The sequence below is a fragment of the Neovison vison genome, chromosome 3 (assembly GCF_020171115.1).
Source record: "Neovison vison isolate M4711 chromosome 3, ASM_NN_V1, whole genome shotgun sequence".
Taxonomy (NCBI): domain Eukaryota; kingdom Metazoa; phylum Chordata; class Mammalia; order Carnivora; family Mustelidae; genus Neogale; species Neogale vison.
The window spans coordinates 222,631,932-222,657,174 of NC_058093.1; the positions used below are offsets into that span (position 1 = coordinate 222,631,932).

The 25,243-nt window shown below is 51.8% G+C and overlaps 1 protein-coding gene across 7 annotated transcripts in view; it reads right to left on the reverse strand.

Annotated features, from left to right (window-relative positions):
* The window catches only part of KIAA1671 (KIAA1671 ortholog), a 183,774-nt gene that overhangs the window by 14,052 nt on the left and 144,479 nt on the right, over positions 1 to 25,243 (reverse strand). For all 7 annotated transcript variants that reach the window (XM_044244043.1, XM_044244042.1, XM_044244044.1 and 4 more), the window contains one exon: positions 513 to 631. In XM_044244043.1, coding sequence (XP_044099978.1) covers positions 513 to 631 — 119 coding nt within the window. The remainder of the gene's footprint in view (positions 1 to 512; positions 632 to 25,243) is intronic.

A 25,243-nucleotide genomic window follows, 5' to 3' on the forward strand; every position in this document is an offset into this window, starting at 1 on the left:
ATGCAAGACACAGCTTATGAAACAACATGTGGAATATGTTGCTCTATTTGTAAACACACACAGACACACTGAATAAAGTCTAGACAGACAACGAAAGAGAAGCATCAAAGTCTTCATTGATGGCCTGTATGCTGGGATTATAGGTGGTTTTCATTTTCTTTGTAACTCCTTTCATCGTGGTGAGATACACATAACAAAGTTGGCCATCACACAATGTCATTCTGGAACATCTTCCCAAAAGGAAGGTGGCAAGGTCGCCCCTACCTAGTCACTCCCAGCCCCCGGCAGCTAATCTACTCTCTCTCTCTATGGATTTACCTATCCTGGACATTTCACGTATCCTTTTAAAATAACTGTTTTGTACTTTCTAAATTTTTTTCTGACAAGAATGGATTACTCTGCTGTTTAAAGATAGAACAGGTCCGAGTAATAGAGAAATGAGAGGGCACGGGGGCCATGCTGCCTTCCATCCAGACACCCTACCCTGCAGCCGGGAGCCCCATAGGCCCTACCTCTCCCCGCTCTGGCGCTGGTCTGTCCATGTCCCATACTGGCTGTCAGCTTCCTGCACAAGGGTGTCGGTGTCCTTGGCCTCGGGGGGCCGCCTGGAGAAACACTGCTTCAGCTGGTCCTGTAGAGACAAGCCAGAGAGGAGAGATTTTCAGCAGGGGGCAATGCTCAGAACCCAGTCCCTGGCTGACACAGATCACATGGCATCACCCTCAGCTCAATCCCCGCCCACCCTGCCCAGCTCTCTACTGTGCTCAGAGGCTGGTCCAAATGTCTGGGGTGGGCATTCAAGGGACCAACTGTCCCAATGTGCCCAAGACACCATAGGAGGCAGGCCTGTCGGTGTTAAAGAAAAGCAAGCTGGGATGAAGGTATCACCTTCCCCGGCACGCTGCCCATCCTCAGGGCACTCCCTCAGCTGTCCCCCACCCCCACGTTCCCACCACCACCACGTTTCCAACACAGCATGCGCAGAGCATTTAACATGCCCGGTGTCGACCAAGCTGTCTGTACACCACCCCACTGAACTGAAGTTCCATGGCCATCCTGATTACAATCCCATTTTCCAGAAGAGAACATGGAGGCTCAGACCAGTGAAGTGACATGTCCCATGTCAAAGAGCCAGCGTATGGCGAAGCAGAACTCAAACCCGGGCAGGAGGCTTGGGTCTGTGTCCAAACTGGTCACCGCTGCACCCCAGGCAAACTGATCTACCTGCTCAGTGGCTGCCTCTGCCCTTGCCCAGGGCACCTGGAAGGAGTTCTGGCACAGGGTGGGCAGCCACGGAGCTCCATTAAAAGACTGAACTGCTAGCTTCCCTACCCTGTTCACTTCGGCAAGTTAAAAGCCCATTCCCTGCTCAACAACCTTCAATGGCTCCCTACTGTCCCCCAGAGGAAATCCAACAGCCCTTGTAACCGAGCCCCACATTTCCTCTCCAGTGCCATCTCTCCGCCACCCACCCCAAACAAACCCTTCCTCCCACCCTCCCTGACCTCCTCACTGAGTCCCACGCAAGCCTCACACATCCTGGCCTCTGTGCTTTTGCTTGTGCCCCTCCCTCTTCCTGCCTATCCTCTTGGTCAAAGCTGTTACAACCCACAGTGGTCTCTCCCCCTGCTGAGCTCTCCCTGCCTACCCTGGATTCCCTGTTGTACCAGGTAAAGTTCGACGTAGAGGTTAATTACTCCACAGAAATTTACTGAGCACCTACTAGGCAGCAGGCACCCGGAAACTGGGGCTGGGGGGTGGTCACGACACAGACACAACCCCTGAGGTTGTAACTTAGCGGAGGCCAGCTTTGAGGCCGGAATGTTCTATCACCTTCGCCCATACTCCATGCTTTTACGCAGCTTCCACGAAACCATCCCTGGCAGAACAAGCCTATGTGGTCCAGGGGAATGAAGCGTTTGGGGATACTCGGGTACCCCATCGTGCTCAAGGGGATGCTGTAGGAGCGGTGTATGCAAGGACAGGAATTTGGACTAAAACCCTCAGCAGCCTTTGATAATTGGCTGCGCTAGAGGACGTGAATGATAGCTAATGATCACGTTCGAACAATGCCAGTGTCATTCCCTGCCTGCAGAATGCTTTCTCTAAGCCACCAGAAGAATACACGTTTGTTGCGAAACATTTAGAAATTACAGAAGTGCACAAAGAACAACACTTTAAAAACACCCGTCACCCACGGACAAGACTCTGGCACAGTCCTGCCCAGAATTCCTACTGGGTCACTTCATCCAAATCCTCATCTTTAAATGGCTGAAGAAGATACCACTGGCTGAACTCAGCACCGTTCATGGAACCAATCCCCCATGGCTGAGCATTTAGTGTGGTGTGTGTGTGTGTGTGTGTGTGTGTGTGTGTATTTTGCTGTTATAAGCAACAACATGACGAATGTCCTTGAGGTTCAGGTGACACATCTCTGTGATTATTCCCACAAGAGAGATTCCTAAGTACAGAATCACTGGGTCAAGGGGTGGCCTATTTTTAAGACTTTGACTCCTGATGAGTGAGCCGGCCGTGGGACGGGCTGCCCAATTGCCAAGCCCATGGGCAGTGCAGGGGTGGGGGGGGGTAGCTGTATGCACGTTTTTGGGATGAAGTCAGTCCCCACTTGGGGAAACGAGGGAGGATTTTGCCTTGAAAGACCACCTGACATTCCAGACACCCTGCACCCCGAAAAGAATTCTCCAAGGGACCCGGAATGGCAGTGGTCATCTGTGCATGCTCCCAGATGCTCACTGTTTCTCAAAGATGTCACAGAATCAGGCATTCCCTAACTGAATCCCCTGCATGGGTCAGATTCAGAAGCCAGAGGTTGGGGCCTCCAGGGGTTCCTTTTGGGCTTGGCATGGCTGCCCGAAGCACATGCAGGGAGGGGTCTTGCATCTGTCCCCTCCCCCCATGCTAAGCTCAGCAGGAGGAGGCTCTGGGTCACAGCTCAGGGGGAAGAGGAGTGCTTGCTGTCTCCACTCTGCCCCCCATCACTGCCCCCACCCCGCCCCGTGTGGCCTGGCTGAGGGGCTCCACCTATTCAAGCCTCAGTCTCCTTGGAAAAGCAATGCTGGTTGTGTGGCTTCAAGGAGATAATCTTGGGAAACCATTCAGCTTAGGAGCCAGGAGCCTGGTGATCAGAACCATTTTCATTGTCCCTCCCCCAGGGACGGGGGATCTTTCAGTGCTCAGGGTTGGAGGAAGGGAGGTCCAGGTGGGGCCTCTGGAAATCAGAAGAGCAAGGCCCATAGAATGCTGAGGGTAGGAATCAGGGCAGGGGGTGGGGGAATTGCTTTCGGACCTTCCTCGGATAGTCTGGAGGCAAGGGAGGCAGTGCGGGTGGGGGTGGTGTTGGTATTAATGGTGTGTAGCAGCAACATGTGGGTTTCCATCCATCTCTGTCTGTGGAGCCTTCTGCAAAGGTTTAGGATTCGTGCACAGGCAGGGATGAGTGCTTTTTCCCTCCACCGCCTAACACCACACTTGAGATTTCTAAGGGCAGCACCCCTGACTCCTCTCTCCCTCACTTCCCCAGTCCGGGCCCTTCCACTTGGCTGTGCCACCCTTCTATGCCCCAGGCCACTCACTCTCTTACCTCTAGACCTGCTGGAGCAGCCGCCGCCTCTCAGCTACCCTTCAGAGTTCAACTTTGATGGCTCTTCTTCTAGGAAGCCCTCCCTGAACCATCCCCTAGATCCCAAGTCCCTCTATCTGTGCTAGTTAATACGGTAGCCTCTAACCACATGTGGCTATTTGAATTTAATTTAAATTTGCCCAAATTTAAAAATACAAAGAATTCAGTCCCTCAGTGGCACCAGCCACGTCAAGGGCTCCATAGCCACATGTGGCTGTCACAGTGAACAGCCCAGACACTGAGCATTTCCATCACTGTAGAAAGTTCTGGTGGACGACACTGCTGTAGAGCTTCCCACAATATCATAATTACAATTGACCCGTTTCCTTCCAGTCTCTCTTGGACAAGTACGGTTTCTGGAGCCAGAATGTCTGGATTCATTACATGGGAGCTGTGTGACCTTGGGTAAGTTACTTAACTTCTCTGTGCTTCCCATGTCTGGACAAAGCAGATGTTCACTTTCTAAAGGTCGGATTTGTAATTGGCTCGAAAGCAGGATATTCTTCCAAGTCAGTTTGGCCTCAGAGGCTGCTACAAAGACCTTCACTGTCCACAGGCAAGCAGATACCGACCGGCAGTCTGAACACACACTGGAGAAACTCAGCATGAAGAGCCATCCACCTGAGGCCCACAGGAGTCCCGGGGATTCCCCCCTCTGGAACATGAGCCGGACCCTCGTGATGTGCACCTGTGATGGATAGCCATCCAACACCCACCCACGTTTCAGTTGTCATTTGCCGCACGAGGATAATCACATCGTGTCCTTTAAAGCAAGAAGGACTCTTGAGATGATTCAGTTTTCACGTGAGAAACTGAGGCACAGAACACAGGAATTGCTGTAGTTCTCCCAGGAAGAGGCAGCACTGGGACTCCAAGTTCCTGTCTTGGAGCTCCTCCCTGCGCCCCCTCTCCCAACATCCACCTGCCCCACCTTTCCCGGGATGCTTGGGATGCTTGGAGAGGCTCTGAGGAGGAAGTGTCTATTACAATAGGGAAATGTACATGGGAATGCTCTCGAAAAACCTCAGAACTTGGCAGGTTTAAAAACTACTTGCTCAGACCAGTAGCTTACCAAACCCCAAGCCTCTGGTGGTTATCAGCCCAGAGCCCCAAATGGCTAACTTCGTAACAGCTGTGGTGGGCAGTATGCTGGGGAAACCAGGCTAACACTCACCTCTAAAGGCCGTGTTGAAACACACTGAACACACATCCTGAAATGTAAAACACACGTAACCCTCGACTCAGCAATTCTGGTTCCAGAAATTTATCTCAAGAAAATCATTAGACACGCTTGCCAAGATCTATGAACACGGATGCTCCCTGCAGGGGAGCAAATATTGCAAAATCCTGGAAATATCACTGCAAAATACTGGAGACATCACTGCGAAATCTTGGAAATGACCTAAATGTCCAATAAGACGGGGATCAGTGAAATGCAATACGGTATTATCCACACGACTCAATAAACACAGCCAAAAGAGTATTTACTGTCAGAAAAAAATCTTACACTAGCAAATGTGAAAAAAATAAAAAAGGTAAGGCAACAGCATGTGTGTATGTGTGTAAAATACCGGTTTTGTAAAAACAAACACATAAATGTATAATGAGCACAAGCGAAAGGAAACCTCTGAGGGCCCCCCAGCAAACCATTGGCAGTGACGCCGTCAGTGGGGAATAACAGGCTGTTATTAATGATGCTGACTTTGTGTAGCATCCGAACTTGAAGTTTTATATCCCCCTATACTCAGCACAAATATAGTTTATTAAATCACATCTCTAATACAATCATATCATATGCATCATGAATGAAGAACGAATCAGAAATCTTTACTTGTTAACCCGTATCAGAACCTAGCCAACTTTCTCTCTACAGGGTCAGATAGTAAATATTTGGGGCTCCGGCACCCATGTTGAGTCTCTGTCCCCACGACTCAACTCTGCCTGTTACAGACAATATGAGAGTGTGCATGGCTGTGTTCCAATAAAACTTTATTGACAAAACAGGTGGCTGGCTGGATTTGGCCCTGACCTCTATCCTTTGGACTGCCATCCGCATGAAAACGGGGACTGTTCATCCAGTGCTGCACCCCAGCACTAAGAACAGAGCCTGGCCTAGGGTAGTTGTTGAATAAATATTTGTTGGAGGAAGGTGTTTCCAAAAATAACTTTTTTTTTTTTTTTTACAGTGAGTGGGTGTGAGCTTCTTAACCAGAAAAGGCAATGCAGTTATGGAGGGGGCGGGGAAAAGAGAAAATAAGGCGCCTGTATGTATTCTGGGGTGTCTGACACATCAGCCTGGGAAAGAACCCTGACTCGGAAGAGCACTCCAGGGCTGACAGAGCAGTTTTCAGCAATTCAAGATGCATATCCCCTCCCCCTTCTGCAACTCTACACTCTCAGCTGTGGGGGGAGGCGGGCTGGGTGACACCTGCTGGGTCTCTGCCCCTGAGGGCCTGCAGCCCTTCCTCTCTCCTGCTCCATTCAGTCTCGCACCAACAGCTGAGGAGTAACAGTAACGGTAATATCAAGGGCTGACACTCCCGAGCGCTGGCGATGTGCCCCTCATTTTGCTGTCTGATGGTCCCAAGCAGCCCTATTCGGTAGGAATATCATGGACCCATTTTACAGGGGAGGAGACTGAGGCCCAGAGATGCAACCGGACATGCCCGAACTCATGCAGTTACAAGGTGTGGTGGAGCTGGGATTTGAACCTGGGTTGGTTTGACGCCCAAAGCCCGTGCCACATCTCCTGGCTCTGGCTTGACCTGGAGAGCTTGTTGGGTCCTCCATGGTCATTTTACAGATGAGAAAGCCAAGGGCTGGAGACAGGGAGGGATGCCTGGTTGGGCCCGGCATCCAGGTGTCACAACTCCCTGCCCCGTGCCCACCCCCACAGTCCATCTCTAGTGGCACCCGTTATGGAGTCTCAGGCCAGGAAGGGAGAAGGAGGGGGGTTGCCGGTCCAAGACAGATGGGGCCCCCAGTGTGTCACATTCATGCACACCCCAGGCCAGGCTCTTTAAGTAAGAGCACTGGCCATCTTAATACAGCCTGCTCTGAACCCCAAGGTCCAGTGCCCACTCACCTTGCTGCGTCTACTCCCCTTCACCGCCCGCCCCTGTGGCCACAATGATGCCCCTTCACACCACAGGCCTGAACCCGTGCTCTTCCCTCTGCCCAGGATACCCCTCTGCCTGGCCAAGGGCTGCCCCGCAAGCATTGGCCGGGGGGCGGCTTCCCTAGCCGGAGTCCCAAGTACCGACTGGAGTCCTCGCCCTCTGAGGCCTGATCCTGGCTGGTGGTTCCCATCACCTGTGTGATTCGTGGGACGCCTGTCTGTCCTAGGACAAAAAAAAAAATTCTCCCTGACTGGGTGAGTTGCATTTTCTCACTTTGGATTCACAGTGTTATTTGCAGTCCCTGGCACTTAGTAAATGCTCAGTAAAGCAAAAGGAAGGCAGGAAGGGAGGAGCCAGGGAAGGAGGGAAGGGAAGGACAGGAGAGGGAAAGAAGGAGAGGGAAGGCAGACAGGCCAGAAGGAACTGGACGAGGAGCAGGGCGGGCAGAGTCCTCAGACTGAGCCCAGTGCTACCAGCAAAACCTCACACAATGTCCCCTCCCTGTGGGCTCCTTGCAGCTGCGGATGTCACCTTAGGCTGCGGCACACTGCCCAATGGCAGGGGCTGACGCCTCCCGGGTAAAGCTGGTGCCATCCCAGCTGCCGACCTCTCTCAGTGGGCTCTGAGAACACAGTGCATCAAGGGCCAGGCATGGCCACACCGTGGTGGTCTGGATTGGGGCCCAGCTCAGGATCTGGGCCGGTCACCTGGCCGCAGTCTACTCGGGGAACACCATAGGCATCACTCAGTGGGGCAGAAAGGTCTTGGGGTCATCTCGGGGCTGGTGGCAAGCTTGGGGTGTAGGAGGGAGGGTGGAGAGAGTGAAGAACAGACAGAGAGATGGACAGGCAAGCAGAAACAGAGAGAGCAGCAGTAAGAACAAAGACAGACAGACACATGGGCAAGATGGACTGCAGCTCCAGCCGCCGCCCACAGAGACACACCTGTTGCTGGACGTCATCCCCTGACTGAGGGTCACAGGCACAGATCCTCCTTTCCGCTGTGGCTTCCCCTCTTGACCACCTTGAGCAACTTCCTTCCCTCTCTGAGCTTCAACTTCCACTCTGCCCGGGAGCTGGAGGCCGGAGACGGACGGTCTCCGTGGCCCCCTGCCGCCTGACGGCGAACCTCTGCTGCTGGCTGATGCCCAGCATCCACCAAGCCCACCTGTGTGACCTGTGTGAACTGGCCGCCGCTTCCCAGTAGAGAGGGTTCAGCTATTCCCTGTGAAACCGGTGGGTCACACCTCCCGTGGTTTCGCCCACCTAACTGATGAGGAGAGGATGCTCTTCACACCTGGGGGCTTGAGTAAAACCAGCTGTTATTAACACCCTATGGATAAGCCAGCAGTCCCTGGTGATTAGTAACCGAAACCACAAACTTTCAGGATGCAAATGTGAAATGAACCCAGCCCACCGAGGCTCTGTCGAGCTGGGAAGCAGGACAGGTTCTAAGATTGGGCAGAGGGGGGCATGTCCAGCCCTGCCTTTTGCTAGCTGTGACCGAGCATCTCCGAACCTCAATGTTCCCATCCATATGATGGGGATGGGGAGGGTGCTTGGGGGAGTAACGGGGGATTCTGTGAAATGTCCAGTGAGAGCCTACACTTGCCCAGTAGGTGGTAAGTGCAAGTCTGCTGGTTGGCTTGATGATGATGGTGGTGATGTCTGCTGGTTTGATTCCCCCAAAAGAGACATCATTTTAATGAACATTCTAAAATGTGCAATCAGACCCTCATGAGGCCCAACAGTCCCACTGTTCAGCTGAGAGCTGAAGCTGCCTAAACCAGACCCCAGAGTTTTTCCCTTGACCTGGGCATGAGCTGGCCGCCCCTCTCTACCACGAAATGTGAGGAGTTGGACCCCAGCTCCGCCCAGCAGTCCAACGGCCCTGGAGGGCCAAGCCACCCAGCAGGGTGTGCAGGCTGCAAGATGATGGGTATGGTGGAGACACGCTGTCTCCATGGGACAAGTGCATCACCCAAAGTGACAGGAAAACACGTCTGCAGCTGGTGCTGGGGAGGCCTGCTGGGTTTCAGCTGGGAATGCCCCCAGGACTCCAGAACAAGGGCTTCCTGACTCTCCCATTGGCCGACAAGGCTATACATAGGAATGACAGCTGGGCTGCAGGGGCCCAGGCTCTCGCCAGCCTTAGAGGCAGGGTTCCCTCAGACCCAAGAAGCTCAGGAGCAACCTGGGGGCCCCACTCTGGATGTCACAAGTGGGCAAGAGAAAAATAAGAATTAATGACCATGAACACATAAGGAGCACCAACTATGTGCCAGGTACCAAGTCAATTTCTTATGCAGATCATCATCCAGTTTAAGCCCAAAATAGATACTATCAATGCCCCATCTCCCAGATGGACAGTAACACTACCAACAGACACCTCTATGGCCTACTGCCTGCCCAGCTGCTACATTTTGTCCTTCCCACAACTGTAAGAGGCCCTATTAGTACTTCACTTTCCAGATGAGAAGATGGAACACACAGAGAGAAGCAACTTGCCCAAGGTCCCATGAGTGAGTGGAGAAGCCCAGTTCAAACCCAGTGAGTCAGATGCCAAGTCTATGTCCTGCTCTCCTGTTGAAATGCCTGTCTGGGAGACTTCCTGGTATAGCCCATCAGCCATTGGCCAGTGCCAGCCCCGGGTCGGCTCACAATGCATCCTTCAAGTGCAGCTCAGGCATCACCTCCTCCAGGAAGCCTCTCCTGACTGCCTCCATCTGTAGCTGGGCTCTGTCTCTCCTTGGGAACCACAGAGCCCCCTGTGCTCAGTCCATCACAGAACTTAATGGGTTGGCTGTGCTTTACTGTTTGTTTGACTGTCTCCTCCAAACTGTAAGCTCCCTAAGGGCAAGCACTGGGTTCGATTCACCCTCAAACCCCAGTGCCCAACTGAGACAGCTACAGAGGACAGGAAGAAGCTGGTAATGGATGGGTGGATGGATGGATGAATGAACAAACACATAAATGATCCCCTGTCCCCTCTCTAATGTCCACGAATGATAGTACTGCTTACTCCAACTCTTGACATATCATAGAACCATCAGTTTTTCTACATGCCATTAAATTTTAATTTTTATTACTTTTAGACACAAACCTTTGTTCTAAAACACCATGTTTAGGGTGCTGACAAATGGTGAGAGTGGATTTTTTTTTAAAGGTGCAAAACAGGAAAGATTGATCCAGGGAAGGAAGACAATCCCCAAAATAATCAGGAACCTTCCCGTGGTGGGGGGTAGCGTAGAACATTCTAGAAGTACTGAGATACACTTTGCATGAAAACAAATTCAGTTTCCCTTTTAAGCCTAAGCTTCTATGAATAAACGGTGTACAGATCTAAGGTTAAGATGGGCCCAGGGAAAAGCAAATTTGATTTTTTCATAAATGTGTTTAATCCAGGGGTGCCTGGGTGGTGCGGTTGGTTAAGCGTTCTACTCCTGGTTTCATCTGGCCCAGGCTGTGATCTCAGGGGTGTGAGATCGAGCCCCGCGTCCGGCTCTGCGCTCAGCACAGAGCCTGCTTAAGATGGTCTCTCCCCACAGGGCACCTGGGTGGCTCAGTGGGTTGAGCCGCTGCCTTCAGCTTGGGTCATGATCTCGGGATCCTGGGATCGAGTCCCGCATCGGGCTCTCTGCTCAGCGGGGAGCCTGCTTCCTCCTCTCTCTCTCTCTGCCTGCTTCTCTGCCTACTTGTGATCTCTCTCTGTCAAATAAATAAATAAAATCTTTAAAAAAAAAAAAAAAAAAAAAGACGGTCTCTCCCTCTCCCTCTCACATAAATAAATAAATCTTTTTTAAGAAATGTGTTTAACTCCAATGATAGAACAGCCATGACATGGAATGCTACTTAATTGTTAAAAATAACGGTTCAGAGAGATAAGGCAGATGGAGACACACTGATCTGAAACGCCCTCCTTGCCTACACGGGCTTGTGAAGAAAGCAGGTGGAACGGGCTGCCATTTGTCTGCGAGGAAAAAAATACATTCTCATCTATGTAAAAACACAAATATATGTGAATGTTTGAAAATGCACAGGCTACTGGGGAAGGACACCGGAAAATGATGGTAACACTGGTCCCTGGGAAGGGAACTGGGGGGTGGGGGAAGGGGAGAGAAGGAGACAGGTTTTTTTATGCTCCCTCTTTTGTATTTTGTCACATTTGTGGTTAGTGATTTTTAAGAAAATAAACGTTAACCATGTACAATTCTGTATAAATATGTAGTTCTCTTAGGCTTCCTCGCGTTTCCTCCTCACGGACTGGCTCCCCGCCCATCCTGACTTGGCTCCTTTTGGAGGGATTCTTAAAACAATCTAAGCCAAATTCGACTTCTTTCTTTTTTTTCCTTTTTTTGAAACATCACACGTCGAAACATCCCTGTCATGTTTATTTCAGGCTGGAGCGCGACTTGTCAGGTGACAGAACTGTGGCCCTGACACGGAAGTGTGAGCCTGATGGACTCGTGGGAGGCTGGGTGTGTCTCTCCACCGCCTTAGGGGCCCGAACTTTCCAGCATGGCTCCCCAGCAGGACGCCGCTGTCTCTGCCAGGACCCGGGGTGGGGAGCACATGCCGACATCCCAGCATTGCCCCAACACCCCTGGCGACTCGCCCAAGAGCTATGCACGCAAATACACAAGCATGTGCACATAAACCCGTACATGTATACAGAAATACACGCACATGCAGATATGTACACAAACACACATACATAGCTATGCACATGTCCACAAGATACACATACGCGCAAGCGCAAAAACACAAAACACTGATGCACAAAGATACATATGCAGACGCATGTATACAAAAACACACACAGATATGCACAAAGACATAAATACAGATATACACAAAACATGCAGACAACACACATGCAGACACAAAAACACATACCACACTAAAACACATTCAAATACATGCACTCACAAATACACACAGATGTACAGATACACACACACACACACACACCCCCAGGGATGTTCACAGTAGCACTGTTTTTGGTAACAGTAAAAACACAGTTGCCTTGCCATCAGGGTATCTGATGTGTAACCATGGTCTGTCCCTGCAAGGCAAGGCTGTGCTGCTATTAAAAACACGGAAGTCGATTTTTAAATGCTGATATGGAAGGATGTCCAAGTCATTACGTGTAGGTTAAAAGGAGCAAGGAAAGAAAAGCATGCCTTGAATCAGCCTCTTGGTCATCCTGGGCCCTGTGATTAATAAAGGTGTCCTATCCCATGTACTCCTGGGCCTCAGGCAGAGCAGGGGGTCTGGAGCGGTGGTACAGAGGGCTTCACAGAGGGCAGGTGACAGGACCTTGAAGAGCGGGTCTGATCTGGGCAGGTGGGGACAAACAGAGAAGGGACTGCAGGTGAGGAACAGCCTGGGGGAGGTGAGGCAAACTGAGGCACAACGTCATGGTCATGAAGAGCCTATTACCTCACTGCACAGTGCCCGGCACGTACACCCCTGTCCGCCCCCCATCCAGCCTGCAGAGCACAGTGCAGAGGAGGCCAGAAGGGGCCGGGGTGCAGAGAACGGGAGCGCTCAGAGCACAGAGCATGAACGGGCACCTCTTCCTCTGGAGGAGGGGCCAGGCAGGGGTAGTGGCTTCGCCTGGAAGCTCCCTGTCACCAGCAGGCATGGCGGCTCCTTTGCTGGAGGCCCAGCCCTGGTGGAGGAAGAAAACCAGTCTGGCCAGGCTGACATTCCATCGCCCTGGACAGAGCCAAGGGCTCTGTTTCCTTCTGGTGCCCAGCCCAGGCTGTGGCTTTGTCCAAAGACCCTGGCCAGGGCTCAGGCTGCTGGCTGCTCCCACTCCAAGCTAGATTTGCTCCCCTCCACCGCAGCCAGAGGCCCTGGAAAATGCCCCAAGTCAGGACAGAACTGCCCCCTGTCCATTCAGCACAGGATTCACTGGGTCCCCAGTTGGTAAAAGCATGCACAACCTCTGCTCTGAGTCCATGATGCCGGGGTCAGGCTCCGTGCCGCCTGACTCAAAGCCAGCAGATCGGCTGGGTGCAAAAGACAGGGACACCAGCTGAGCCCAGAGACCTGTTTGGGCAGACACCACACCTTGGTCAAGACCACAGAGAAAACAACAGACCCATCCGGAAGGAGCTGGGGCCTGTGCAGTCTTCCGTGCACGCTGGAGAAGCCCTTGAGGTCAGAGCTCACTTAGCGGGGCTAAGGAAGTCCGACCTGGCAACCGTGAAGCCCTCCGAGGCTGCTGAGATATGTGCGTGATGTCCAGCCTCCAGAGGGGGGCCCGTCTCGCTATGGGGGCCACACCCAGGCACTCGGGTGTCTTGGTTCATCTTGGGTGAGCGTGCTGTGGCCAGGTGTTGAGCACTGTGCTTCACTCCATCAGCCCCCAGAAGGCGCCCCACCAAACTGCAAAGTGGGTTCTAGTGTCACAGCCCTACGGGGCCCCAGATCCCAAACCCACAAGTTTAACTGCTGCCAGCCAGGTTCTGTTTCCCAGGCTTTGATGTCATATGAGACCAGCCAGAAAGCCAAGGCCCAGGAGGGGAGCAGGCAGATTAAGTCTCAGAGAAGGGTGCAGGGGTGGGGGATGGGGGGATAGCCCCAGACACTGTGGGGAAGCCTGGGGCAGGGCAGAAACTTCAGCTGCAAGTAGTACTTCCCAGAGAGAATCTCTACCACATAGTCCTGTGGGGCCTACCCTGCACCCCAACCTGCCTCCTCGGCTCAGCACAGAGAAGGGGTCATCAGGGCTCAGAAAGGCCTCCTAGGCCATGCCTCATATGAGTCATGTGCCCTTTGGCGGGTCCCTTTCTCAGAGCCTTGATATCCCCCTCTGTAAAATGGGGGTCATCACCAGGGTTCTGTCACTGGGCTAGGATATCATCCAGGGGCCCTGCTTCCAGGCAGACCCTCTTGGGCCAACAGTGGCTCCCTGCTGGGCTTCGTGCTCTAGAAAACCACCAACAATGACAAGAAAGCCAGAGGAAACACCATGTCCACTGCACAAGCTGTGGAATCTGAAAGGGGGCTCAGAGGTTGCCTGGAGTTTGCCCAAGACAACAAGCACTTCTTTAGCATCTACTGTATGCCAGCACGCTGCTAAGGATGCCCAGGCTGCCTCAGGCATCTGTCCAGGGGAAGCTTAAAACTGAGCGGGGATGAGGACGTGTAAGCAGATCATTTCAACAGGGTGCACGCTGGAAGGGCAATGGATGAAAATGGATGCGGCATGGGGAAGTGCATGGAGGAAGTCAGGAAGGCTTCCTGGAGAGGGGGGGACTCTCGAGTCAAGTCTTTCCCAAAGAGAAGGAGTTAGCCAGGGGAAGGAGAGAGGTGGTTAAAACAAAGGCATGGGTATGGGACACAACAAGGAAACTCCATGAAGCCTGAGGAATTTGTATCCTGGGAGTGATACAAAATGCAGCTGGAAGGCTCTGAGTCAGGCGGGGACAATGTATACAGCAGAAATATCATGCCAAGGCAAAGAGAACACCCCAGCTGCTGTGTGAAGGATGGACTGGAAGGGGGCATGAGAGGCAGCCAAGAGGCCAGTGGGAAGGATGCCCATCGCCACAGTCCAGGTAAGAGACCCTAGAGGCCTGACCCGGGACATAGCAAAGGGATGGGGAAGCACTAATCCTTTAAGGAAAATGTAAGGAGCTGAAACTAACAGGACCCTGCAGGGGAGGGAGGCAATTGGGATGATCCCTGACTTCCAGATTCAGCAGTGGGCAGGGGTTGGGGGTGGCGGTGGATCTGCCACCAGCAGCTGAGCTGGAGAATATGCAAAGGGTCCCCAGGGCCCGATTTCAGGGAGAGGGGAGGATGCAAGGCCCTGGGGAGGTGACCTGCCTCTCAAGAAAGCCATATGCAGCTTGCCTCCTCCCTGATGCCTATCTGCACCTCCAGTGAATTCCTAAAGGCATGGAGAAGCCACAGGTTGGTTCCTCAGGCTTCTGAGCCTTTGAGGGGCTGGGATGTTAGCTGGAGAGCATGCAGGTCACAGCGATTCAGGGAAGAGATGCCAGGGTGACAGGTGCCTTGGGGCTGCATGGACCTGGCCTCCAATCCTGGCTCCCTGGCACTTTGAAGCTGTGTGGCCTTGGGTAAGTCCCTCCACTTCTCTGAGCTTCCGTGACAGTAGGGAATTGCTCCCATGTCCAGTGCTGATGCCAGCAACTCACAGGCTAATGATCTATGTAAAGGGCTGGGCGCTGTGCCTGGCAAATGGTAGGTACTCAGGAAGTGACTGCAATTATGGTGATGCTCGTAAGTCAGAATCATCTCTCTCTAGCTCAGAAGCCAGCAGGAGACACAGAGCCAAAGAGGCAGGATGATATAGGGAGCTCTTAGTAATGAGGTGTTTTCGGACTTCGTGGATCACCGCAGCACCCTGACCCCCTCCTTCCACTCTCCGAGGAGCTGGCAGTGTTTATAGGAATTGTGAGATTCTTACAGCAAAGACTACCCTCCGCTTCCAGAAAATATCGCCTGATACTCTCAATGCTGTTCTCTGGAGGGTAAACCCAAGCAATCACTGGAGTGAGAGAGAGGTACTTGAGACACAGGACGCTACAGGGAATCCTGGGGCACGGCAGAAACCTCAGCAGCAAGCCTTTGCAAGGGTCCAGGGGCAAAAATCCCAAGGGAGCTGGAAACCCCTGGGCTGACAGTGCTCCCGGGACTGAAGCCACCTGGAGAAAGTCCGAGCTCCTTGGCGGGGCACCTGCAAGCCCCAGGATACCTGCCCTGCGTGCTGCTGGCTACATACACACCTCCTTGTACAAATTCTGCTCCAGCAAGGCTGGGCTATGTGGGACAAGCAGTGCCAGCGTCTGCTGCGGCCACCTTCCACCTGGACTGCCTGGCCCGCCTGGTCCCACATCTTCTGCAGGGGAACTCCTACCCTACTTTCAAAACCCCACTCTCCACAGCCTAGGAAGCACACGGTCTTTACCCGGAGTTTTCCTAGAGTGCTTAGGACCAGGGCAGCAGGGGTTTGCTACTGCTGTGACCACTCCAAGACTGACCACCTCTGAGGCTGGGATCATATTGGGTTTACCTCCCACCTCTCCGGGCTGTTAAAGATTAAATTTAATAATTAGTGCGAATGCCCTGGCTGGCTCCCAGGAAACCTGTCCTCCTGTCCTGCATCCCTCTGAGCACCTACTGTGCACAGGCATGGGAATGAGGCGGGAGGTCCTCCTTGCCCTAGGGGAGCTGATGCCCTAGCGCGGGACACAGACCAAATACAGCACAGACTATAGAGGACACCATGGGACATGTGCCATGGAGAAAAAAGCCGGGCAGAGGCTGAGCAGTTGGGGGGCAGGGGGACTGGAGTTTTAAACAGGGCTGTTGGGGTCAGGCGATGTCTCTCTTCTGAGACATTTGAGCAGAGACCTGAAGGAGGTGAGGACGACAGCCAGGGAGGCACAGGCCTTTGCAATGGGCTGCGGGCAGGCTATCACACTAAACACTCTTTTACTACAGATGGTTTTTTTGGCATCTGGCGCACTGATTTAGGAGTCAAGGCTGAGCATCCCCACCCCCATCCCCCTTTCCCCAAATCACATTCTAAGTCTAGCATCCCTACTGCCCACTCTCAAACCTCCAGCTTCCCAAATAAAGACACGGATTGAGCACACAAGCATTAGGTCCTTACTATGTTCCCGAAGGGAGGGATATAAGCCCACCGAGGACCCTCAGGGGCCGAGGTCTGCCCCACTCATCCAGTTCCTCAGACGCTAAATAGTCCCTGCTGCACGGTGTTCTTCTTTTACTCACAAACACCAAATAGGCACCAACTGTCTACATGCAAAACCATTTGCTGGGTGCATTCATAAATGTCATCTCCAAATGTGAAAACCAAATCTGGGGGGCTTCCGATATTCTGTTCCCACTGGGGGAGGGGGAGCACAGTACCCATGGTCAGTATATCCCCTTCTCCAGATGGTTCCAGGTTCAAAGGGAGGCGACCCGCACAGGGACACATGGGAATCAAACCAAGGCAGCCCAGACTCCGGCATGCTTCCTCGGTTAGCTTCCTAGCCTCTGCTTATTTTAAGCAACATTACAACAGAGGCAGGCTTGGCCCTGGGAACTGCTATTGTCCCCCGATGTTTTCATTACAAATAACATTTCAGTGATCTGCTGATGAGGCCTTAGGGGCAAGGCTGGGAGAGGAAGAGTGACTCTGAAAGAAGTGGAGGCAAGGGATTTGTTCGAGCAACACACCTTGGGAAAGCTACATGATGTGCAGGTCCAGGTGTTCTGATGTTGGATCTGAGGTCAGAGGGACCTGGGTCACATCCTGCCTCTGCCCCACACCAGCTGTGTGACCCTGGGCAACTTGCTTCACCTCTCTGATCCCCTGCCTGGTTCTGATGACTAGTATTGTAATCATTATTGTTTATACTACCTAACCCTGCTGACACCGTCCTATCCACCAAGGACCTCCTTTGGGTCCTTGAACTTGACGTTCTCTGGAGATCGCCTTCTGAGTGCATCACTGGGGTTTTTAACACATGCTTTGTGGAGAGAATTGCATACACACAGCAAGCAGCAAGCTCTCATGCACTGCCTTCCTAGAGGAAGCACAGGTAGGGGGGCCCCAAAACCAGTCCCTCCCAATCCTAAACATTCCTAGGCCATGTCCCTGGAATATGTCTGCAGGGCCTCAGCCATGCAAAGTGGCCTTGGAGAAATCCTGGTCATGGTCACTGCCCAAGAGGCCAGTTGCTAGAGGAGTCTCCTCTTTAAAACCCAGTTCTGCGGCCTGTGCTGCTGATGGGAATGGAAACAACGGGTAATGTGGGCGCCCCCACCCCCAGGCTGCCCTCTACCCCCTCAGGCTTTCCGACACCAAAATGCCTGCTAGTCCAATGGTTTTTTAACTCAACTCACCCCCACTGGGGAAAAGAGCCAGTGGCATTATTTTTTTTTTAAATTCTTCCTCCAGCTCCCTATTTATAGCATGTTGACAGGCGAGGGATGGTTTCCAGCAATAATTAGGGAACCCACACTGGGCTCCAGGCCTCAGGTGGGCCCTGTGGCTGTCAAGTGGGTAGGGACATCGGGATCCATTCCCTGACCCTAAAGGGAAGGGATTCCTAGCTGCACCTGGACTAAGTGCCCAGGGTCAAAGGGGACTAAAAAGCAGGTTAAAAGGGCATTTCCCCCTGAATTCAGAGGTCACAGGCCTCCCACAGGGGACACGCCCTTGCTGCTTCTCTGTTCTCTCATGGAAATAGCATCAGATATTATTATTAGCCACAGGGGGACCTTCACAAGGTTGGGGCTAACTTAGTGTGAGTGGGGCTTGCACAGGGTTTCCCGGGGAAAGAAGGAGGCTCAGAGTGGGGATCCCAGCATGGGATACCCAGGCCTGGATTCCAAGTCCCATGGTCTCCCTAGGCCTCAGTTTCCTCAGCTGTACAATGGAGATAATAGTCACTCTCCCTTTACGTGGTCATTGTGAAGACCACACAAATAGGTGATTGAGGTTTGGCGAGTCTGACTCTCCTCTCAGGGTAGGATGTGCCTCTTCAACCCTGGTCCCAGCCCAAAGCCCATACTCTTGTTTTGCCAAAGCCTAGAACTGCTTTATGAGCTCCCCCAGTGGCCCCAGGGTGCAGAGACATCATTTGTTGAACCAGGTCCAATGGAGAGCCAGGGCCCAGGAGCCCATATAACATTTACCCAAGGGGTCACGGCCCCTTCAAAGGAGCATCAGGAGTGCCGGGTGTGTGAACAAACACGTGTGGTGAGTGCAGATGAGTCGGTCCCATGGGAGATGAAGGAAGGAAGGCTACCTGGATGAGGAGGCCTGTGAACTGTGCCCTAGAGGATGGGGAACACTGCCAAGAAGTAAAGATGAAAGGGCGGGGGCAACGGCTTTCTAGCAAGGATTATTTAGCAAAATGGTTTTGGTGGAAAAACTTAAAGCATTTAAAAGCCTAGCTAATAGTATTATGAAAAGGTGAGGCACGGTGATGAAGAGAACCAGGGGCTGTGCTTCTACTAGCTGGGAAGACACTCTCATAACGAATTCCCTCAAAAACTCTATGATGTACTATTATTATCATTCTCATTCTACAGACAAACTGGGGTTCAGAGAGGTTAATTCACTTGCCTGAGGTCACACAGCACATAAATGGCAAAACCAGGATAAACTTCGTCCGGTCTAATCCTAAATCAAAGTTTTTCTAGACCACCAAATAGGCCTGTGTTTTCAGGGATTTGCTGGGGGTTGGCAGCCTGTGTGCCTCAGCTGAAGTGCAGAGAAAACTGGGCCAAAGGCTGGCAGAGGTGTGAGTTAGTGGCTACCGTTCAGCCATGTCTGTCTGGGCTCAGGAATCCCATCCGTCAGACAAGAAACTGCAGCCAGATGAGCAGAGACCAGTGTTTCACAGTCATGATAATTCACGGAAAGGAAGAAAGGGGGGAAAGAGGGAAGGAAAGACTGATGGGAAGGGGGCTACACTGGGCTCCCAACATTTTAATCTGCTGCAGCAGGAAACCCCCCCCCCAAAAAAAAAACCCAGTCTGTTTCAAAATGGGTTTTTGGATGATTTTAACACCCTTAAATAATGACAAACATCATTTCCAAATAAAAGGCAGTCCTTTCTGAGTGAATGGAGTTAGCTCTTTTTTTCTCGCATGGGCCATAGGTGCGCATATGTGGGCCTGGGCTGTCTTCCTGTGGCCCACTGGAAACTCCATGAGGGAGGGGTTCATGGTAATCACCATCATCTCCCAGGCACCTTGCCCAGTGCAGGGGACAGGGGAAAAGCTTGAAAAATATTTCATACAGTTGACCTTGAACAACATGTGTCCACTTGCCGGCAATTTTTTTTTCGACAGTAGAGTACTGTGAATGTTTTTTCTCTGCCGTATGATTTTCTTACTTACAGTTTTTTCTCTAGCTTACATTTTTTAAAAGATTGATTGATTGATTTTAGAGTGAGAGGACACACAAGCAGGGGGAGGGGCCGAAGGAGAGGGAGAGAATCTCAAGCAGACAGACACACTCCACACCCCCTGCCCTGTTAAACACTGAAACTGAGGCAGGGCTGGATTCCAGGATCTGGAGATCATGACCTGGGCTGAAACCAAGCACAGACTGCTGAACCGACTGTGCCCACCAGGTGCTCCTCTAGCTTACTTTATTGTAAGAACACGGTATATATATATATACACACGCTGCCGAAGCAAACACAAGAATACAGCATGTAATACATGTAACACATAAAATACATGCTAATTGACTGTCGATGTTATCGGCAAGTCTTCTGCTCGACAGTAGGCTGTCAATAGTTAAGTTCTGGGGGAGTCAAGAGTTATACATGGATTTTTGACCGCGTGGGGAGTCAGCGCCCTGAACTCCCATGCTGTTCAAGGGTCATCTGTGAATGGACACAGGAGGAAGGCAGGAGGGCAGGGAGAAGACCAGGGCAGACCTCTCTCCAGCCCGCAGACTTCCTATTGAAGGCTCCCAGTTTTAGAACCAGAGATGCTGGCAAGTCTGCCTCTAAAGGTGGGGGCGGGGGGTGTCCCCGCTCAGTTTTCAGGTACAGTGTGTGAACAGCTTGGACTTCACCCTCCTGGTCTGAAGGGAGCCTGCACGCACTGAGTGATAGAGGATACCCCACTCAGCTCAGCCTAGGACCCCACAGGCCAAGAGGGCAGCCACAGCCGGTTCTTGGCTAGGACTGAATATCTGTGGGGATCACGTGATCCCCGCGTGAGAGAACTGGTTTCCTGACCCTTCTGTGGCGTCCAAAATCTTGCATCTCACTTAGGAAGGCTCTGGGAAGGGATCAGATCCTGTGGGGAGGTCTGTGCACACGGCTCATTTTGTCCCTCCCATGTAACTGGATGTCGGCGCCACCCCAGCCCTGACAGTGTTCCGGCAATTCAGAAGAACCACCGGGTTCCCTGTTGCTAGGCGACCAGAGGTGGCAGCTACAGTGTGCCTCCCGCACCCCCCTCCCTGGGGACTTGAGTGTGGAGTTGGGGTGCCGCAGACGTAGAGTCTGCCTGCGGAAATGCTTGATAGAGAAGTTTGCAGCTCATTAATTCTTCATCTTGCACAGATCACCATCATTTCTGTGGGGCTTCCTTGAGACTCCCCCTCCCACTGCATTCTCTCCCTCGTCCATCCCTAGGAAGCAAGGGCTATCATTGCCCCCATTTAAAGCTGGGGGCCTGAGGCTGGAGGGGAGAAATCTAGGACACGATGGAGCCAAGGTTTCATATTCACATCTACTTGCACAGACCTCTGAACTCATAGTCTGAAGAGAATCACTAGAATTAAGGTCCAGAAGGCTGGAAATCAGAAACCTACTTGGAAGAAACATCTCTTTCAAAAAGGTCAGTGTGGGGAGAGAGGGAGCCCCCCAGTTGGCTGCACTGAGCATTGTGGGGAGGGCAGTGAAAGAAGGGATCGGTCACCCCAAAAGCCCTAACAGTCAGGGTTGTCCTCTGACGACAGAAGGTACCCATTTTTGCTGTGAAAGAGAAATATGGATCGAGATACAAAGAAACATATTAACAACAGGAAGTTATAAAGAAGAAAATAAAAACCACCCACAATCCCACCATCAAAAAGAATCACTGTTATTTTACTCCCTGTCAGTTTGTAGATCGTTATTTTACAAAGCTGGGATCAGACTTCAGGGATGAATTGCCACCTGATTATTTGCTTAACATCTGACTCTCCCCACTCAGCTGAGGAAGTCCCAGGTGCCAAGCCCTGCATCTCCTCTGTTTCATTGTCTCAGAAGGGGCAGAGGCCCAGAGAGGTGATGGTCTTGTAGAAAGTCACACAGCATGTTTCAGGAAAAGCCTGAAGAAGAGCTCTATTTTCTCCAATTCCCCTTTGCCTTCTCCCTCCCACATATGTGACCAATGTTCTGACCAGGAGCTGGACTGTTAATAACAGCAATGGCTATTTTGGGAATGCATAACTTGAAGCAGGCACAATTTCTCACACCGATTCCCTGCTCAAGAGCCTCCCATGGCTGCCTGTCACATCCCAACATGCTCACTATGTCCTGCTAAGCCCTCCTCACAGCCTTGCATTTTCTACCCTCACTGACTGCTGGTGGCAGTTGGACACTAATGTGTTCCCTTAGTGCCCCCATTTTATGTGACCACCTCCCCTTAAGCGCGGACAGGACCTGTGACTCACTTCTGACCAACGGAATACAGCAAAGGGGATGGGATGTTATTCTGTTTTGCCAGCTGCCTGGCTCTAGAGATTCTCCCTGTTGGCCTGATGGAGTCAGGGGCCATGTTGAGAAAACCCATGTGGCAAGAGACTTTAGGCAGCCTTTAGCTGACAGTCAGGGGTCTCAGTCCTTCGCTGCAAGGAACTGACTTCTGCCAAACAGTAATGGGCACGGAAGGGGATCCTTCCCCAGTTGAGCCTCCAGATGAGAACGCACCCCAGCATGCACCACAGAGTACGTCTTATGAGACCTTGAGAGCCCAACTAAGCTGTGCCTGGATTCCTGACCTACAAAAACCATGAGGAAACAATTTGTATTGCTGGAAGCCAACAGGTTCGTGATGGTTTCTAAGTGGTCATGACTAAACAGTGATTTTCTCCACTACTCAGCCTCCACTTGCCCTCCTCATTCCCTGCTCCAGCTACAAACCTCCACGGGGTTTTTGAAGCAAGCCAAGCACTGCACACCCCCCAACTTGGGGCCTTCACACATGCTGCTTCTGGTTCTGGAATGTTCTCCCTCCACACACCTGCATGGCTCCATCCTTCATTAGGTCTCTGCATGGATGACCCCTCCTGAATCACCTGAGTAAAGTTCACACGCTTCCATGCCTCTCTATCCCCGGACTTCTCTTTATGTTTCTTCACAGCTCTTACCACCACTTGGTAAATATCTTTTATTGTTATTCTTCACTGTGTCCCCCCCTCCCCAAGCCAACAAGAAAGTAAATTACATGAGGGCAGGGACAGTGTCTTGTCCTCTGACAAACTGCCAGCACACAGCAGTTCCAAAAGAAGCATTTGCTGAAGAGATGAATGGTCTCGTTAAAGCCGTGTAACATCTTTGACAACTGAACAAGTGCTAAGTTATTTTTTTAAGAGGAGACAAAGGCTCAGAGAGGCAATGTGACTTACTCAGGGTCACACAGCATGTAGGTAGCAGGCTCAGGATCTAAGCCCTTCTACACACCATACAGCCTCCCCTCCCGCCTTCTAGAAGCACCCCCCCACCCTCCTCTACCCCATAACCAGGGAGGTCTGCTTCTGATCAGGTTCCTCCTCTTGGGAGCAAGGCTGGAGGTTACAGCTTGCCAAGCCTCCATCTTCCTATAGACCTCCCAGGTAAGCAACATCAAGGGGGCCCCTACTATGTCATTACCTCTCTGAACACCCCAGGAAATGAGCGTTCCTTTTATAAATATCTTCTGAGCAGCATCCCCAGAATACCCAGCTGAGAAGAGACGAGCACAAATGCTCAGGGGGCCCCTTACGACTATATCCAGGCTCCATATTAATTGTTCCTCCACTGCTTCTCAGTCGGGGCCTGGGAGGAGGTGGGCAGGGGCGGTGGTACAGCTGGCTGCGGTCTCTCTCTGCCTGAGCACCGAAGCTGGCATTCCCTGTCCCTCACTGGGACAAACAGGTAGGCCGTGGAATTCCCAAGCCCCCAGAGACAAAGAGCTCCCTGAGCGATCGAGCACCCTCCTGAGGTGGCCAGACTGGTCTGATCCTGGCACGGAAGTGTCTGGTACACAGCCCATCCAGGGTAAGGCGGGACCCAAGGGGGAAGTCAGCAACCCTTCAGTGGCTCAGAGAAACGCAGGCCAGAACCCTGAGTTTCTTTAAAGAACTCTGGCATCTGAAAGTTGTTTTCCGTGACGGGGTGGCTGTCTTCCGGGATGAACCGACAGATGAATGAGTGTATGGGGAGGCTGGATTTAGAAATTGTGCTGTACTTGAGAATGGGTATACGGGTGACTCAGAGCTCCTTGACTGATCCAAGAGACAAGGACAGAGTTAATCCAGAACAGTGGCTTGTACTATCAAGAAGGGAACAAAATGGGCCTGTGCCAAATCAATTCTATAAATGAATCCGTAGAGATCACAGTGAGACGGTGGCAGCAGACTGTATCATAAGGCATACATATTTACTGCCTCTCCCTGTGAGAAGAGTACAGTCATGTGACTTGCCCTAGCCAATGAAAGCTGAGCTAGAAGTGATGTCGCTTTTTTCCAGGCAGAAACTTTAAGAGCCAGTGGATGGCTGGCCATGCACCCTTTCTCTCTGCCATGTGGAGGGCCATGTCCCAGGCAAGCTGCTCCATTAACCTGGGCCCTGGAGTGACAATGACTTGAAACACAAACAAAACCAATGTCTGTGGACGTGCAGGACACTGAAGAGAGAAAACTGGTTTTCTGCTTTAAAACAGGAGCTGTCTGTTACTGCAGCATAACCTAGCTCATCCTGACATACAAAGGCAAACTGTTTTTGAGACAAAGATGAGAGAAAGGAGCCATTGTGTACTGAACACCTACTGCGGAACAACCATTCACTTGACATATTTAAGAGTAGGAACTTTTGAGACAGATAGGCCCAACTCTGCTGCTTTTAAGCTGAGATGCTTAGGCATCTGTGGCTTAACCTCTCTAGACTCAGTCTTCCCTGCCGGCAATCACCTACCTGCTGGAAACTTCCCCAGCTAGCCACGGATCCTGCCAGGTGGACAAACTCCCTCAAGAAGGCTTTGGCCACATTTATTTTGCTTTGGAAGGAAATCACTTGATGAGGGTATGACGGCTCATAACAGGAATTGAGAGGAGGAGGAAAGAGACTTACAGAAGCTGGTCATCTAGGCCCATCTTGATTCCCCCGCACATGTGCAATTTACCTACTGATGAGTGAGAGGCTTGGAAAATTAAGTAGGCCTATAGCCTACCTATAGCAGTGTCCCTGCAAGACACGGAAGAGGTGCACCTCAAATGACTTTGTTTATGCCTGCTTCTGTTGAGCTCCAAAGCTAGGTATTGCCAACTTCCCCAACTGAGGGAAACCAAGGTTAGTAACGATCACTCCGCGATTCCCTGACACCTTCCTAAAGCCACTCACAAAGGCCAGGTACAGTAATAGGACGGAGAATTTTAGGTGCGGGAGCTGGGGGTTGTTGCTGCCATTGGTGCTGATATCCATGCCTGCCTGTCCCTGGATATTAAGAAACATAGTAATAATTTCATGTTGCAATCACGAATTGTCACCCTGTAAAGGAACAACAAAATAAAAGTAAAAAGTGGTAACAGCAGCACTTTGCTTGCCCCAGGCAGACATTAACAATCGGTTACAGAGCTGAGCTCCCACAAGCCCTGAGAATCTGTGACAGCCCTGGCAGCCCCTGCCAGTTTGGAGTTAGCAGGTGGGTGGAAGCCTCTTTGGTACCGGCTCTTGGGTAATGACAGGATTACAGAGCTGAGAGGTATTGGAGAGGCC